The 17,845-nt window shown below is 52.6% G+C and overlaps 1 protein-coding gene across 13 annotated transcripts in view; it reads right to left on the reverse strand.

Moving 5' to 3' along the window:
• The window catches only part of ARRB1 (arrestin beta 1), an 80,515-nt gene that overhangs the window by 29,507 nt on the left and 33,163 nt on the right, over nucleotides 1–17,845 (reverse strand). For 4 of the 13 annotated variants that reach the window (XM_003129664.5, XM_013979140.3, XM_084975259.1 and 1 more), the window contains exons 1-2: nucleotides 3,350–3,595; nucleotides 141–171 (exon numbers count right to left, since the gene is read on the reverse strand). In XM_003129664.5, coding sequence (XP_003129712.1) covers nucleotides 141–171; nucleotides 3,350–3,405 — 87 coding nt within the window. In that variant the 5' untranslated portion in view covers nucleotides 3,406–3,595. Of the gene's footprint in view, nucleotides 1–140; nucleotides 172–3,349; nucleotides 3,596–3,928; nucleotides 5,578–13,846; nucleotides 14,016–17,845 lie in introns of those variants that run through there. The other 9 variants (XM_021062515.2, XM_003357198.5, XM_084975260.1 and 6 more) reach the window with 5 other exon arrangements.

A 17,845-nucleotide genomic window follows, 5' to 3' on the forward strand; every position in this document is an offset into this window, starting at 1 on the left:
AGTCAAGGCTCCTGAGGACAGAGCTGTGTCTCCCCCTCGGATGCCTCCGGGTGTTGGGGGTCCTGCATGGGCAGCAGAGATGCCTGAGAGGACCGGGGTGCGGGGGCGGGGGAGCTGGGGCGCGGGTGCTGCAGACTCACCTTTCCATTGGGGCTCGCCTTCTTGAACACCCTGGGGAGAGAAAGAGCAGGAGGGCCTGGTGAGCACATCCTGCCCAGGAAAAGGCTCCTGCAGGCCGTCCCTCAGCAGGACGAAGAACCAGGGACCCAGAGTGACTTGCCAGCACCATCCAAGCGCTGGGAGCCGGACCCGTGCCTGGCACGATCAGCTCTCACCATCTCTGAGGCGCCCCCCACCCAAGCGGCCGTGCTCGCCTTTGCAGCTCCCCTGGGCCCCGAGACAGCCCCTCGGTCTAGTCTTCATTCAGCAGGCAGAGGGGGTCCCTCCAAGGCAGGTCAGACCGTGGGCTCGTTTGCTCCATCCTCCCCGGGGCGCAGCCAGCCGCCACCTTCGCCTCCGGGCATCACCTCCCTCCGCTCCCCCTATCCTGCAGCCTCCACCAGGCCGGGCAGTTCCCTCCCAGGCACGATTGCTGTCCCCGCACCATCCCCTTGCCCAGCCCTGGGCCTTATGTGACGGGGGCTTCTCGGCACCATCCAGGGCTCCCAATCCTCTCTGCTCTGCGTTCCCTTTTCCCGGCACTTGCCTCTTCCCAAGCTACTACCTAAATGACCCGCTAACTGCGTTTCGCCTGCCTTCTCTGCTAACGTCAGCGCATGAGGGCAGGGATGCTTGTCTCTCTTGTCCGCTGATAGGTCCCAAGCTCCTAGAATGGTGCTCCTAGTAGGTGTTGAATAGATCTGTGCTAATGAAAGGCAGGTAGCCAGCACTCAATAGCCAGAAGTTGAGAGGGTGAATAACAAATGAGTGAAGGGAACAGCAGAGAAATCGAGGCCAGGATGGGAGGGGACGTGCCCGTGGCCGCAGAGCGGAGCACCGGCTGCGGAACCAGGCAGAGGCGTGTGTGGTCCCTGACTCCCGCGAAGTGCTCCCTCTGCCTTCTGGAGCAAGCTGAGGTCCCCTGGAGCCTGAGGCCCCTCACCTATTCCCCAACATCCAGCCCGGAACTGCTCAGAGCAGTGCTGGGAGACAGAAGAAAGGGAGAGACAGAGCCCCAGAAACAAGAGACGGTGTTGGAGGAGGGAGCGGGGAGGGAGCGGGGAGGGACACTGCCCTGGAGGGCGTCATGAAAGATGGAATGAGTGATGATTAAACAAACCAAAAAGAGGAGTTCCCATCATGGCTCAGTGGTTAACGAACCTGACCAGCATCCACATGGACACAGGTTCGAACCCTGGCCTCGCTCAGTGGGTTAAGGATCCGGCATTGCCGTGAGCTGTGGTGTAGGTCGCAGACGCAGCTCAGATCCTGCGTTGCTGTGGCTGTGGCGTAGGCCGGAGGGGGCTGCAGCTCTGATTCAACCCCTAGCCTGGGAACCTCCATATGCCAGGGGTGTGGCCCTAAAAGACAAAAATAAATAAATAAATAAATAAATAATAAACCAAAAAGAGAGGGAGAGAGAAAGTGTTACAAACAGAAAGAGATGGGCAGACACAGAGCGACAGAGCTCACGTGTGCTGAGAGGATCCAGGCAGCTCAAAACCTGGAGGAGCAGGAGGCCCAGCAGCATCCAGCACAACAAGGCAGGGTGAGGCCCACAGTGTCACATTGACAGCTGGTCTCCCCAGAGGGGACAGGGGTGCTGGTCCTGTGCTGCCTCCATAGCCCCCCCATCACCCCCACCCCTTAATTTGGGGGCCCCAGGGACCACTGATGGGTCTGAGCTTGGCTGGCAAACAGGGACTTATCACCTTCCTCACCCCACCCCCAACTCTCTGAGGAGTTCTGGGCTTGTCTCCTCCTCATAAATATTTATCCGTGTTTGGAGTGTAAAGATGCCACAGTCAGCTGGGGTATAATAATTGCTAAACTGAGAAAAAAATTACAGATCATATGACTCGAACCAGCAGCTCCCAAGCTAAGGCTGGACCTGCAGAGGAGACCAGAGAAGGAACAGACCACAGGGGCCTCTGAGGCTTCCAGAAGCCTGCCTACCTCTCTGGAGCCTCGGGTCTGAGGGAAAAGAGAGGCCACAAAAGCCCAAGGCCACAAGTAACTGAGTCAGGAGAAGCTATTCCAGGGACCTCTGAGAGGGACTAGGGGGACCCTGACCACGGGAGGCAGCCGGAGGCCAGCTGAGAGGAGTGACAGTCGGGGAGGGAAAAAGAGAAGAAGGAACTAACATTTTAAAAAAGAAGGAACTAGAACTAGCATTGGTTGAGTGCCCAGTGAGTTCTTTCTCATCACAGCACTGTGAAATGGGCATTAGAACCCTCACTTTATAGACAGTGAACTTGACATTCAGAGAGATGTGGTGATTTGCCCAGGAATACACAGCAACCAAGGGGCTAATAAGTCAGGATTCAGACCCAGTTCTGTCTGTCTGCCTCCAGAGGCTGGGCTTTTACATCCAACCCTGCTGCGCTTTCCCAAAGCAGGTGTTTTTATCAACATCAAGAATAACAGAAAAGAGGGCAAGTGAGGGCAGGAGGCGGGAGGAAAGGAGGAAGAAAGGGTGATTAAGGGGTGAGAAGGAGCGTGAGGGTGAGGAGAGGCAGGAGGCACAGCCGGCCCAGGGGTGGGGACGGACCTCTGCCAAGTCAATCAGCCCCCGGGGCCACCTCCGCAGGAAGCTGGTCGCTGGCTGGCGGCTTCCTCGAACAGCAGCAGCAGCAGCTGCCCGTGCCCTCCAGCCTTGTACGCCCTTGTCAGGTCTCTAAGTGTTTTTCCAGCACTGGGGTTGATGCTTCAACAATCCCATTTCAGAGATGAGAAAACTGAGGCTCAAAGAGGTGAACTGTGGCTGCCTTCTCCCGAGCTCACATCCTTTCCACTCTGTCCCACAGCCACACCATCCCCAAAACAACTCCAGTGGCTTCCTGACCCCAGGGCTGTCAGAAGAAGGCTCCTGTAAGGGTGCATCCAGTTCACCGGGACCCCTACCTGTGCGACACCTCATTCATAGACAGCTTCTGCCAGTCCCCGCTGAAGAGCAGGCACAATCATGCAAGACTGAGGTCAGAGCCAAATTTCTAGACCGTGGGATGGCTGGGTTTGCTTCACCCCCGAGTCCCATCTGTGCCCTCCAAGCCTGATCCTCAAAGCCAAAGCCGGGCCCCATACAAGAAATACTGGTAGAGTTCTAGCTGATTAAGACTCACTGGAGACAAGGAACAGAAACCCATCAAGAAAAGAAGGAGGGGGTATGATAAGGAGGCAAAAATCTCACGGGAAGGATATGTAGCCAGGACGCACGGGGGCTGGAGCCAGGAACAGGGAAGCCATCAGCCTCTTAGGCGGCCGCTCTCTCTCTCCACCTCTCCCCCTGGGGCTGCATGTTCTCCAGGCTGCACTGCTCTCGGTGTGGCTGCTCCATTGCCTCTGTGGACCAACTCTCTCTGCTTACTCAGGGCTTTTCTGCTCCTCCATCGTTTGGGCTTGCGTGTGGTTCTCACTCCGACCCTGTTTCTATTCTGCCTCTGCTCAGCTTCCCACTGTTAACTGGTTGAATGGCCCAATTCCAAATTCCCAGGAGAGGAACGGGATTGGTCAGCTCCGGTCAGGTGTCCCATGCCTGGGCCAATCAGCTATGCCCAGGGTGTGTCATGGGGTCCATGAGGCCTGGGCAGAGGAGGGTCTGTTCAGCAGTGTTTTTCAAACCAGGGGCCACGACCCATTAGTTGACAATGAAATCAACCTATAGACTTGCCATCAGCTCTTTGGTGGTGGCGCTGTTTTTTAGTGGAAGAGAGCAGAAGACATAAGCATAAGGAGCAGCTAGCAAGGATATAGTAGATATTATATTTACCAACATTCCACTCCCCTCGAAGGCTGGGCAGATGGATGCATCAAGTTTTTCTAGTCCTATGAACTTAGACATGCCTATGCAGCTTGCTCTGGCCAAGGAAATATGAGCAGACCCGCCATATGCCACTTCCGGGCAGAAGCAATTCAGGGCTGCGTGATATCCCATGCCATTTCTATGAGTTTTCTACAGAGGCTGTAACAAAGATCACAACTTAGTGGCTTAAACCAGCTTAAATTACTCTCTCAGTACGTTCAAAATGTACCTCACTAGGTTAAAATCAAGATGTGGGCATTCCTACATTCCTGTCTGGAGGCTCCAGGGGGAAATCTGGTTCTGTGCCCTTTCCACCCACATTCCATGTCTCCAGGTCTCTTCCTCCATCTTCAAAGCCAGCAATGAGAAGTTGGGTTCTTGGCGTGTCTGTCGGGGCTCAGCGGAAACAAATCTGACTAGCATGCATGAGGACGCAGGTTCGACCCCTGGCCTCACTCAGTGGGTTAAAGACCCGGCATTGCCGTGAGCTGTGGTGTAGGTCACAGACGAGGCTCAGATCTGGCATTGCTGTGCCTGTAGTGTAGGCTGGCAGCTGTAGCTCTGATTGGACCCCTAGTCTGGGAACCTCCATATGCCACAGGTGCGGCCCTAAAAATATTAAAAACAAACAAAGAAGTGGTTCTTATCACATGGGACTGCTCTGACCTCCTCTTGCCTCCTTCTTCCACTTTTAAAGACCCATATGAGTACCTACAGCTCTCTATTTTAAGATCAACTGATTTTAGCAACCTTAATTCTATCTGCAATGTAATTCCCCTCTGCCATGTGATACGAGAGTTTCAAAGGTTCCAAGAATTAGGATGTAGATGTTGCTGGGGAGGAGGAAGCATTCTTCCTCCTACCACACCCCCTTTCCTCTTTCCCTGAAACCAGCAGTGATCTGGATGGGGGGGCCTCCAGAGACTTAAAGCCCAGAGATGCTCTCCGGCTGGATGATCGGGAGATGGGGCAGCCTGAGAGAGGAAGTAAGTTCTTAAAGCACTAGGATCTGGGGTTTGTTTGTCACTGCAGGAGACCAGCTTCTGCGGGCTGATACAAAAAAAGTCAGCATTATTTAGTCAAACTCTTGTTTCAGGTGAACTGAAAATTTGTCAGGCTGCAAATTTTTAAATGGTCCCAATCCACTATTTCAGAGAACGTGCCTAAAACAAACGTGCTCTATTAGGGACTGTACAGCCTGTTGAATCCTATTTTCTGATTCTGCTGCTTTTCTGTGAGCCGTCAATCCTCCCAATGTCTATTTGTGCCTGTGGGGAGAGGCCGGCCTCATGTGGGACCCAGGACAGAGTACCTTCCTCGGGAGATTACCAACAAGCAAGAGTTTATAATTCTGTATAGTACTGAAATTAAGCTTGCCTCTCTCATGACACAGGGAAATGCCTATGAGAGAATATTAAGCAGAATAAATCAGGAATCAAAACAGTATGTTTAGCAGGAGCTCAACTCTATATGCAACAAATACTCAAAAGAAAGAACAAAAAGACAACGTTAAGACGGCAATTCTCCTCAAACTGATCTACAAATTTAATGTCATCTCTACCAAAATCACAACTGGATTTTTGCATTAGTTGACAGGTCAAAAAAAAAAAAAAAAAAAAAAACCACCTGACAGGCCAATCCTAAAATTCATATGGAAATGCAATAGCCGAAACAATCTTGAAAAAAAAGGAACAAAGCTGGAGGACTCAGACTTCCCAAATTCAAAACTTGCCACAAAGCTACAGCAGTCAAGTGTGTGTGATACTGGCATAAGGACAGACACAGAGATCAAGGGAACAGAACTGAGAGGCCAGAAATAACCCCATATATTTATGGTCAACTGATATTTGACAAGGGAACCAAGACAAGTCAATGGGGATAAAACAATCTTTTAACAAATGATGCTTAGGCAACTGGATATTCACATGCAAAAGAATGAAGCTGGACCTCCCTCCCTCATGCCTTATACAAAAATTGACTTAAAATGTAACAAAGATCTAAATGTAAGAGCTACAACTATAAAACTCTCCGGAGAAAACTTAAATGTAAATCTACACGACCTTGGATAAGGCGATGGTTTCTTAGATATACGACACCGAAAGCACAAATGACTAAAGAAAAAGTAGATAAATTACACTTCATCAGCATTAAAAACTTTGGAGCCTCAAAGGGTACCATCAAGAAAGGGCAAAGACAATCACAGGATGGAGCAAATATTTTCAAATTCTATATCTAATAAGAGCCTCGTATCCAGGATGTACGAAGGAACTATTCAACAACAAATAAGCAAATAACTCAATTAAAAACAGCTGCCTTGTGGTGCAGTGGGTTACAGATCCAGTGTTGTCACTGCTGTGGCGCAGGGTTGATCTCTGGCCCCAGAACTTCCACATGCTGAGGGTGTGGCCAAAAAAAAAAAAAAAACAACACAAGACAATGGATGTAAACAGACAATGTCTCCAAAGAAGACATATGAGTGGCCAATAAGCACATGAAAATATATTTGGCATCATTAGTCACGGAGGAAATGCAAATTGAAGCCACAGCGAGATACTTCACACCCACTAGCGTAGCTGGGGTTAGTAGATACGGACTATTACCCACAGAACGGATACATAACAAAGTCACTGCAGAGCACAGGGAACTATATTCAAGACCCCGGGATAAGTCATAACGGAAAAGAATACATATACATGTATAGCTGACTCGCCTCACTGTACAGCAGAAATTTACACACTGGAGATCAACTATAATAATAATAATAAAAGAAGGACAAGAACAAGGGCCACTGAGGATGTGGAGAAACAGGAACCTGCTCATACATTGCTGGTGGCCGTGTAAAGTGGTGCGACCACCTTGGAAAATGCCTGATGATTCCTCTTAACATCAAACATAAAGTTAACATATGACCTAGCAATTCCAGCCCTAGGTAGACTCCAAGAGAACTGAAAAGGATGCCCACACAAAAACTTATACACAAATGTTCACAGTGGCATTATTCATAACAGCCGTAAAAGGTGGGAAGAAAACAAACATCCATCAACCGATGAATATATATTTTTAGATGTGGCATAAACACACAACGGAATATTATTCAGTCATTAAGGGCGAAACAGGACTAATTCATGCTGCAACATGGGCGAACCTTGAAAACATGTTAGGTAAAAGAAGCCAGACACAAAAAGCCGTATATTGTTGGGTTCCATGTATGTGAAATGTCCAGAATAGGCAACTACGTGGAGACAGACAGCAGGGTAGTGGTTGCCAGGAGCTGGCGGGAGCTGGCGGGAGGCAGAAATGGGAAGTGATCGCTAAGGGGCAGGAGTTTCTTTTTTGGGTGATGAAAATGCTTTGCAACTAGGCAGTGGTGATGGTTATGCAACCTTGTGACTCTACTAAAAACCACTCAATTTTACACGGAAATTGTGAGTACTAGGGTACGTAAAGAATACCTCAATTTTTAAAACAAAACCTAAAAACAAACCTGAAAAAATGAATGAAAGGAAAGGAAATGTAACTAAATATTAACAGAGCTTGAAGGAGACTCTGTCCACCCACCCACTCACTCCTCCGTGTATGCCTTATTTTTCCGTGTTGTGCAGTGAGCACAACGTACTCCATGAAGACCCCAGGGCTTCCCCGACAAGACAGGTCTCACGTCTCGGTGAAAAAATATTGTAAATGAAAGAGAGAAAACATGCATCCTATGACTCTGAATCCTTTGATGTTAGACTCTTTGATTCCGTGATTTTACAATCCAGAGTCCACGGCTCTACAAATCTTCAGATCCCTCCCCGGACCTGCGGTGTCAGCTGTTAGAATTGCTGCGCTGTGTCTTCTGCTCCCTCTCTCTTTCCCCAGGGAGCCTACCCCGATGCCCCCCAAGGCTGGATGAGATGCCCCACAACTCCCACACTCAGCATGTCCCCGGTCACAGCACTTCCTGCACGTCGTAAAGGTCTGTCTACTCACCCTCTGCTTCCCTTACGTAACTTACACGAGGGTAGAGCTCTTATTTCTGTGATTGACACTGGATCCCCGGGGCACAGCGTGGTGCCTGGGCCACAGTGGGTGCTCAGGAAATAAATGCGGGTGGGGTGGAATGCTGCTGAACGAATGCCCGAAGAGAGAACTGGTCAAGAGTGAGGATGGATGAAGGTTCAAAAGATGATGGTGATGATTTGGTGAGTGGACTCCAGGGATTTTTTCTTCTGTCTATACTTCGCTTTGGCTGTCAGGATCAATAAGCACCGGGCTTAGGAAATGCTTCATAGGGGCAAGGTCCCAGCCACTATCGGGCTGAGCCAGGCATACAGCCGATACACCCAAAGGGGCCTCTGCTCAGCTTCGACCCATGACTCTCCCATTTATCACTCACTTACCTGGTAAACATTCACACAGTTCCTATCACTGCCAGGCTCTGCGGGCACTAAGACGAACAATTCATGGCCCCTGCTGACAAATGACCATGGCACAGCCAAGTTAGAGATACCCACCAGCCACAATGGCCACTGCGCAGTGAGCAGTCCCTAAAAGCCAGGTGCTGTGCAGAGAACGTCACACACATCAAGATATTATATTATTCCCTCTAAACATTCCCAGTTTTCCAAGGAGAAACCTGGGATTCAGAGCCCCTAAATAAAGTCTCAAAGCCAGTATCAGAAAACTCATCCAGGAGGGAAATCCCATGAACGGGCCACCTACGGGAAATCATTTAGCCAAGTATGCCCTACACGACATCAGAAAACTCATCCTGGAGAGATGACCCATGAATGCAGATTTATACCAGTGAAGTGAGAGCGCACTGGCGACGATTCACGGCTTTGTGAGCGTGAGAGAATTCCCGTCAAAGAAGGATGCTATGAATACCGTGAATGTGGCGTGACCTCCAGATACTAATTTCAATCAACAACGGAAAACTCATCCGGGAGAGAAACCAGGTGCCAGTTACTGCTCTAAGTGTGTCATAAACATGACCGCCTTTGTTTCTCTAGCAACACTTAAGACGGTACTATTATCATCCCCATTTTGCAGATGAGGGAACTGAGGCATGGAGAGTCTAAGTCATTTGCCCAAGGTCACAACAGCTGGTAAGGTGCAGAGCTAGATACCGGAACCCAGGCAGTGTCTCTCCAGAGACCACGCTTTCAGCTACTCACAATACTGCCCTGTTGTGGGACCGTGCTATTCTGTCTGGTGGGGGAGGGAGGGGGGCCGTCAGGAAAGGCTTCCGGGGGCAGGGGGAGGTGGCATTGAGCGGATCTTGAAGAACACACAGAGGTGCAGAAGCCAAAACACTCTGCAGCTGGAAGCTTGGGGAGGGCAACCGAGTCCACTGGGGGAGTCTGGGAGATAGTGGGCAACCCCAAGTACATCCCAAGTGCCCCGAGGAGCACCGGGGGGGAGGGCGGGCCACGGATGACCTCCATGCACCAGGCCCTGGGCGAGATGTAAGGGTCTCAGACGCCAGGCTGAGCAACTTGGACCATAGCCAGAAAGCAATGGGCAGCCATGGGCCCTCGGGCGGCAGGAGAATGGCTGGGACTGTGTCTTGGACACAGAGATGCCCATAACTCTATACCTTTCCCCACCCCTGCCCCACAGCACTCACGGCCCGGCTGGGTAGAGTAGAGACCTGAAAGGGGGCATTCACCCTCAGATACACCCGCCCTACATTCTGACCCACTTTCCTGGGTGTGAGAACAGCCATCAGGGAGCAGGGAGGCGTGAGGAGCAGGTGGCTGTGGCAGCAAAGAGGTTTCTAGGGCCCTTATCACACTCTCCCTGGTAGCAGAGTTATTTGTGTACAGGCGTCTCTGCTCTGCCAGAATGAACAGCCCTTCCTGGGTCAGAACATCGCCTGCCTGTTTACCCACCATTAGTGCACCTGCTTCTCAGGATGGCCCGGGAGAGGGGGAGGAGGCAGGAAGGCAGGAAGTGTCACCCTTGTTTCAGATTCTGGGAGCGCTGCCTGCTGCATTTTCTAGATGGGGAATCGAAGCCCAAAAGAGAGAAGAATCTTGCACCCCGACCAGGAAACTCAGGCACAGAGAGACGCACGGCTGTGCCCAGAGTCACAGACTTGGGAGGAGAGCCCCAGGCTGCTGGTGGTCACATCCCTGCTGGGACTCCCACGTGGCTCCCTTGGGCGCAGGCCTGAGGGATGAGGGGCAGGGGGTGACGGGGCCCAGCCAAGTTAAGCCCCAAGGCTCCGACTGCTCACAGGCTTCCAGGCGGACCCTAATCACTCCAGCCTCCTGCCCACATTCACGTCTGCGGCCACGGTCCACATTCGTAAAGATTTTCAGGGAGTTCACGGCAAGGGAGGAGGGGAGCCACCAGGAGGCCACGGACCGAGGGGAGAGTTTCGTAAAGGAGCCTGGCCCAGCTTCTAGGAACCAGGAAACTGGAGATCTGAAAATCACAGGCTGATAAAAATTTCACCAAGCGGGCTGGCAGCTGGATCCCAGATAGCCCACAGACCGCACCTGAACGCTCTCCAGCCTTCTCGAGGGTCGAGAGGCAGGAAGGGAAGGGTGGGTGCTGGCAGAGGAAACAGGGCAGACGCTGAAGCAAGCAGACCCGGCCTGAGTCCTGTGTGACCTTGAGTTTTGCTTCCTCTCTGAGGCCTACTTTCCATCTTCTGGAAAATGGGGGTGATAGCTAACCCGGGGGAAGGCAAATTTAAAGCCTGGCACCTAGCGGGGAATGAATGATAAAGGGAAGCGGACATCGTTGGTACCGTAATTACTGTTATTACCCTCATCCCCCAACCCCCCACCTTCCCGGCAGAGCCCAGGGGACGGTCCTGGCCCAGACGTCCCTCAGGTGGGCGGGGACAGTCATGGGACCTCCCAAAGAGACAGAGAAGGTTTCTGTTTTTTTTAGCCGTCTGTTCCCTCCCAATCTCAGACAGAAAACAGCAGCTTATGATATTCGCTTCCCAGTTTAGACCTTCACATTCCAGAAATCTCCAGGGACATGCCCTGTTATTCTCCTTCGGTAATAGCCTTTCCACCTGTTCTCCCACTGCAATCCCTCCCCTCCTCCCTTCCCAAGGTCACCTCATCCAAGAAGCCCTCCAGGACTGCTTCAGCTTAAAGGGGCCTTGCCCTGCCCCCTGCCCTCCTTCCCATCTGTCCCCTTTCCATCCATCTTTGTGACTTCCCTCTCTGCTCTTCTTCCTTTTGTTTTTCCAATCTCTGGGCCTGACACGGTTCTTTGGCTCTAGGAGATACAGGCCCCTGTGGCCTGTCCCCAGGACACCTACACTCTGGAGCAGTTAGACAGATACTCCACAAACAGATAAGACCCTCCCTCAAAAGCACAGCAGAAGGGTGGGATGCTACAAAGTACGATGCGCCCAGCGCACAACAGCCGCCTCCCGCAAGGGCGCATCTCCCTCCCTCGGCTCCATCCTGCCCCCATGAGCCCTCAGCATCCACACGAGCCTGCACCCCTCGTTCCCCAGTGGACGGCGTGGAGCTGAAATCCCACGTTCCAGAAGCAGGAACCCTGTCTTCCTTCAGGCATCTTCCTTGGTGTATAATTGGTGTGCTTAGTAGGTCCTCTGAATGAGTGAGTAAACAAATAAGCGAGGGCCAAACCCTGTGCTTGAAGATGGGAAAAAATAGGTCTTGGACCAAGAAGTGAATCAGAGGTGGGCGGCCTGGCCACCAGGGTGGGACTCTGATGTGTGCAGCCCCCAGAGGAGCGCCCTACATGCAGGGCAGCCCCAGATCCATAGCAGCCGTGATTTTCCCAGTGGGAAGACGTTACTTAAAGTTTTATTTCTTTGAGCATCCTTCCATAGCTCAACTGGCAGAGCGGAGGACTGCAGAGGTGAAAAAGTTTTATTTGAGTTTTCATTCTTTTTTTTTTTTTTTCCTTTTTTCTGCCAATTTGAACATACAAACTTTTAGGGATATAGAATAATATACTACATTAAAATGAGATATGAATTCCGAAGTATTACTTTTCTCTCTGGTCTCACAATCAGATCAGTATGACAGGGCATCGGTGACTCTGCGTCACTTGGGGGCCAGTCAGGGCTGAGAGTCCTCTGTGGTCAGGGGCTCTGTCCAGACTGAAAGCTATGGTCAGTCTGCGGTGGCTCTTTCCTGAGAAAGAATTCTGGGGAGAAAAACCCATGCCTTATTTTTAGCCAGACAGTACCCAGTATCTGAAGCCGGCTCACACAGGCGCCTCAGAGCCGACTGTCCCATTGCTAGGGATTCTGTGAGCTCGTTATTAAACACAGCCATTGCCAGTGGCTCTCTCCTGAGGTGAATCTGTCCCTCAGGAGACATCTGGCAATGGCTGGAGACGTTTTGGGTGGTCACAGCTTGGGGGAGGGGTGCATCTAGCATCTAGTGAGTGGAGGCTGGGGGGTGCTGCGAGCACAGTGCACTGGCCAGCGCGCCCCCCGACCCCAACAAAGTCTCTCCTGCCCAAATGTCAACAGTGTTGATGGTAAGAAACCCTAACCTAAAATTGCAATTAAATAGGAGTTCCCTGCCAGCTTAGGGATTAAGGACTCAGCCTTGTTACTGCTGTGGCTCAGGTGTGACCCCCAGCCGGAGAACTTCCTCATACCAGGGGCAGGCCAAAAATTAATAAATAAATTAAAATAAAATCACCATTAAATAACTCATGTTAACAACAAAGGGAAGGAGTTCCCTGGTGGCCTCGGGGTTAGGACTCAGTGCTTCCACGGCTGCAGCCCAAGTTCAATCCCTGATCCGGGAACTGAGATCCCACATCAAGTGGCCGCATGCTGATAGCCAAAACACAAACAAAAACAAACAAGCAAAAAGGAACACATACTCAAAACTTATCACTTACTATTATTCTACTAAATTGCACTACAATGGTGGGGCCTGCTAGGCACTGCTTCCCCAACTTCACGGTCAACGACATCCTGTTTGGGTGAAATCCCTGGAAGGAGACTTTACACTACAGACATTGGCAAAGACTACAAAACCCATCCCCTTTCTTTCTACACACACACACCATGTACGCTTCACACCCACACTACAGGTACACCACACACACCTATACACACCATACCCAGACTCCACACACACATACGAAGCACACCCCACATACACACCTGCAACACACCCCTCACACATCTCACCTACGACTCCCCAGACACACACCCCACATAAACACACACGTGCTCCCACAGCAGCCCTCCAGCCAGCAGAGGACGGACTTAAATCATGAGAAGAAGAGGTCAGTCTGCCTGACCACTTTCTTTGCTGTCTGACCTCTCTGCCTGTTGGCTCTCCTCATCCCAAGGCGCATCCAACCTACACCCCCCCCACCTGCCACGACACCTGCGAAGGTGAAGGTCTCAACCCCTCCAGGAGCACAGACCAGGGACCCCCACCCCCACCCCATCCCAGGCCCTTTCCTCTCGGCCACTGGAGCCCTGGCTGAGGGGTCCCCCAGCCCTGCCCCGTGCCCAGCTCCCCAAAGGCTCCGAGTGAAGTCCAGCTGGCCGTGGCTCCAGGGCCTTGCCTCCATCCCTGCCCAGGGCCAGTGACAAGCAGTTGCCTTGGTGACTCCACCCACCTGGCCCCTTATCAGATGCTGATAAGCCAAAGCTCCATCTTCAGCCAGATCCTCTCTGCACCCCCTCCTCACTAGCCCTGGGACAGCTATACTCGGATGTCCCCTGACTCCTCAGACAAGTCCCAAACAGACTTCCTGTCTGCTCATAACCACTCCTCACCCACACTCTCTGCCCCTGCCCCCAGTCCCAGGGTCAGCACACAGGAAGTGCTCAATGGCACATCCATGGATAAAGGACTAAATTATGTAAATCCAATAAAGAGAGGAAAAAGCAAACTTCCGCAGGAGGCAGAGAGGAAGTCTTACCCCATCTTATGGATGAGAGCCCTGAGTCTCCGTGAAATTAAGGGACCAGCCCAGCAGCAGGGGGCTGCGTGCACGGAGGAGGGAGAGGCCGTGGGAGACCCAGCGTGGGGGGCTGCAGGCGGCAGCAGCCAGGCCAGGGCAGGCCCCGCTGGATCGGCTCTCCGCAGCCCCGAGTGAGGGGCTGGTTACAAAGAAAAGGAAAAGGCGTTCCTGATACGCGTCCTGTTTCCTCCCCTCCTCTGGGCTTCTCGGGCCTTGGAAGGCGGATGTCCCTGGGCTGGCAGTACACGGACAGGCAGAGGGTCAGGGTCTCTGGCGGCCCTTTCCACCCCAGCGGTCTGGCTGCATAAAGACAGGTGCTCCCAAGTGACCCTTAAATTCCCCTTTCCAGCCTGGAGGAGCGCGCCCTCTCTCCCCAGAGGGAACTCACACCGGCAGGCACCTCCTTCCATCAGACTGTCCCAGAAAGGCATCTCCACTGGGAAACCTCCCGTGTCACCGTCCTTTGCTACAGGAGCCCCTCTAAAGCGCCCCCTTCTGCCTTCTTCCCTGCCCCACAGCAGCTTCGCCCTGCTCGGCTCTCGCTGTGCCGATTGCCTGCAGACGCGGGCTCTCCATGAGTCAGGCCAGGAACGGGGGAGCCAAGGCAAAGGCCATCAAACGGGGCTCTGAAGGGAGAGAACACGAGGAGCCTCCTCCCTCAGACAGGGCGACAGGGAGCCTTCCTGACGACTGACCGAGGTCCGATCTCCTCTATCAGATAAGAATTCTCCCCAGGGAAGTGGCCGTGACTCCTCCCTCAGCCTCCAAGCAGACAAAGTCCATGCCTCCTTCCTCAGACAGGAGCTGCTAGAGGACCAGAGGGCTAGGCCCCCTCCATCAGAGAGGGAGTCCCAGGCAGCAGGAACCTCATTTCCCCCATCAGAGCGAAGTCTCTCAGAGTTCCCATCATGGCTCAGTGGTTAATGAAGCCAACTAGTATCCATGAGGACACAGGTTCAATCCCTGGCCTCGCTCAGTGGGTTAAGGATCCAGCATTGCTGTGAGCTGTGGTGTAGGTTGCAGAGTCAGCTCAGATCTGGTGTGGCTGTGGCTGTGGTGTAGGCCGGCAGCTACAGCTCCGATGCGACCCCTAGCCTGGGAATCTCCACATGCTGCGGGTGCAGCCCTAAAAAGACAAAAAAAAAAAAAAAGAACACAGTCTCTCTCCCAGAGGACAGGACCTGGCCTCTCCATCAGACTAGGAACTCCCAGAGGGCACAGTCCCTGTCTGCTGCCTCCTCAGCAGTTCCCAAAAAAGACTTGAGCTCAGTCTAAGACGCAGAGCGGGACAGAACTGGGATGGGGGGGCTTGCCCACATCCTTCCTCACACGGGGTCCCATGCCAACTTCCCATCCATGCTTGCAACTGAACGGAAGCTGCCTTAAGACAGCCATGCGTCTGGGCAGAGGCCAGCAGCTGTCTATTTCAACCAGCAATGCTGACTTCTCGCGAGATAGTGGTAGGAGATCCCTGACAAGAAGATACCTAGGACAGGCTGGGCACCCAGCTCTGGCCTGCAAGTGACCAGATGAGTGGGCTGGCCAGATGTGGGGGCTCTTGATTCTGCCACTAAAGGGGCAAACCTCCTCCCCCCATGGCCGGGAACACCCCCTGCCCACTTCCAAACTTCCTCAGCACTTTAGCTGCTGGCTAAAGCGGCAGGAGGCTTCAGGGAGAAGCCTTCCTGGGTCCTGCCTTGAGGACAGCACTGGCCTTCCCCGGTGCCGTCCCTGAGCCCGGGCCAAGTCGCCTCCACGATGGTCTTCCCTACAGGAGCCAGCTCCAGGGAGCTGCTATTAGTTAGCATCGATCCACAAAGTGCTCTGCCGACACTTTTCATGAGCTCAGCCTCACCCAGGGCCCTGGGGGCTGCGAGCAAGAGACAGCCGCTGAGCCGGGAGCCCAGGTCCCTGGGCAGAGCCAGGGAGCAGCTGAGCCCCACAACCAAGGCCCAGACGAGCTGAAGGCCAGCACTCTGCAAATGTCAGCTGAACACGGGGTGTTCACTGAAAAGCCACCTGGCTGCATCTGAGAACTAAATTTGGGTGTATTTTCTTATTAAGAAATCACAATAGGCGTTCCCGTCTTGGCACAGTGGTTAACGAATCCGACTAGGAACCATGAGGTTGCGGGTTCGATCCCTGGCCTCGCTCAGTGGGTTAAGGATCCTGCATTGCTGTGAGCTGTGGTGTAAGTGGCAAACGCGGCTCGGATCCTGAGTTGCTGTGGCTCTGGTGTAGGCTGGCAGCTACAGCTTCGATTCCACCCCTAGCCTGGGAACCTCCATATGCTGCAGAGGCCGCCCTAGAAAAGGCAAAAAGACAAAAAAAGAAAGAAATCGCAATAATGATGATGATGATTATAACTGATGTTTGTTAAGAGTTTAATACAAGGCAGGCACTCTTCTAAACACTTGTATTCGACTCATCTACTCTGCACAAGAACCCGGAGAGAAATATCCTCGTGATCCCTACTCTCGATAGGGAGAAACACAGAGAAGAAACTTGCCCACAGTCGCAGAGCAAAAATAAGAAACGTCAGCAGCTCAAACCATCTGCTTGAGAAATCAGGAAGTGAAAATCGACTAACAGCGCTTCTGGATCTGAAAAGAATTAGAGACTTTTGAAAGATACGGTTTATCCTAAGCGGGTTCCGAGCCAAATACTCGCCGTATTGAACACCGTGTGGTACAGCTCAGATAGAAGAGGTTCTCTGAAAGAGCAGTATTACGAACGGAAAGCATGTGCTTATCAGCCGTCTCAAAATCATAGCTATCCTTTGTCTGAAATTTCTGAGTGATTTTATTAAAGCAAGAGAAAGCAAACTCAAAAACCCACAATTATTTTAAGATTTATCTTATATGGAGTTCCCACTGTGGCACAGTGGAAACGAATCCGACTAGGAACCATAAGGTTGCAGTTTGATCCCTGGCCTTGCTCAGTGGGTTAAGGATCAGGCGTTGCCGTGAGCTGAGGTGTAGGCCGGCAGCTGTAGCTCTGATTCGACCCCTAGCCTGGGAACTTCCACATGCCACGGGTGTGGCCCTAAAAAAGCAAAAATAATAATAATAATAATAATTTATTTGTCACATGTGAGGTACCTTATTCCTCCTGTTTCATCTTGAGGACAACTCAAGGGGGAAAGAGGCGTTATTCCCTGGAAGAGGGACTTTACTGAGCCTCCAGGCTGAGGGCACCTCTCTCCTTGGCAGGCAGGATGCAGTGGGTATTTGCTCGCCCGGATGGGAGATGCTGTGGGGCAGGGCCTGCGCTTGGCTCAGACACCGTGCGCCATGAGGGAGCCAAGGGCTTGGGCTCAGGCAGCCCTGCTGCTTCCTGAGCCTGAGCTTCAGCTGTCCAGGGTGTAAAGCAAGGCCCCGGATCCCAGCTAGAGCTCTGTGAGTGGTGAAAACACTACCGCCACTACCGCGGCCACCATCCCCACAATAAACAGACCGGCTGGGTGGCCCCGAGCTGGCCCCCGATAGACAGGGTTCAGCGGGTTCTCTGGCTCTCTGTGCGGGTCAGGTTACCTTGCACGGGCCCGGGCAGCTGAGAGGAGATAATGCGTGTGAGGCGTTCCTGGGAGGCCAGAGAGCTGGGCAGAGACGAAGACCTGCTCTTAGGACAAGGCTGAATTATCGAGCCTTTTTAAGAAATGCGTTTCCATTACTTCCAAGAACACACAGGCTTGCGGAAGCAGTGGGCACACTGAAGCCAGCCAAGAGCCGCTGCTGTCAGTGAGGTAGCAAGCAGGGCAGCGCCTTCCCCGGGCACCTACACCCCGGGGCCACAGCAGCATGGCCGGATTGCTAGCCCATCTCCAGCCTGCTCCTCACACAGCCTTGGGGGGCAGGGGAGGCGGGGAGGGCCTGAGCCACTAGCCCTCTGGAGTCACAACTGGGAACCAGCTCCACCTGCCCCCAGCCAGAGGCTCAGGCCATCTGTCCCCCAACC

The sequence above is a fragment of the Sus scrofa genome, chromosome 9, assembly GCF_054392235.1.
Source record: "Sus scrofa isolate SSC_HxYL_T2T_F1_AM1 chromosome 9, Sscrofa_HxYL_maternal_Yorkshire_Landrace_v2.0, whole genome shotgun sequence".
NCBI classification, from domain to species: Eukaryota; Metazoa; Chordata; class Mammalia; order Artiodactyla; family Suidae; genus Sus; species Sus scrofa.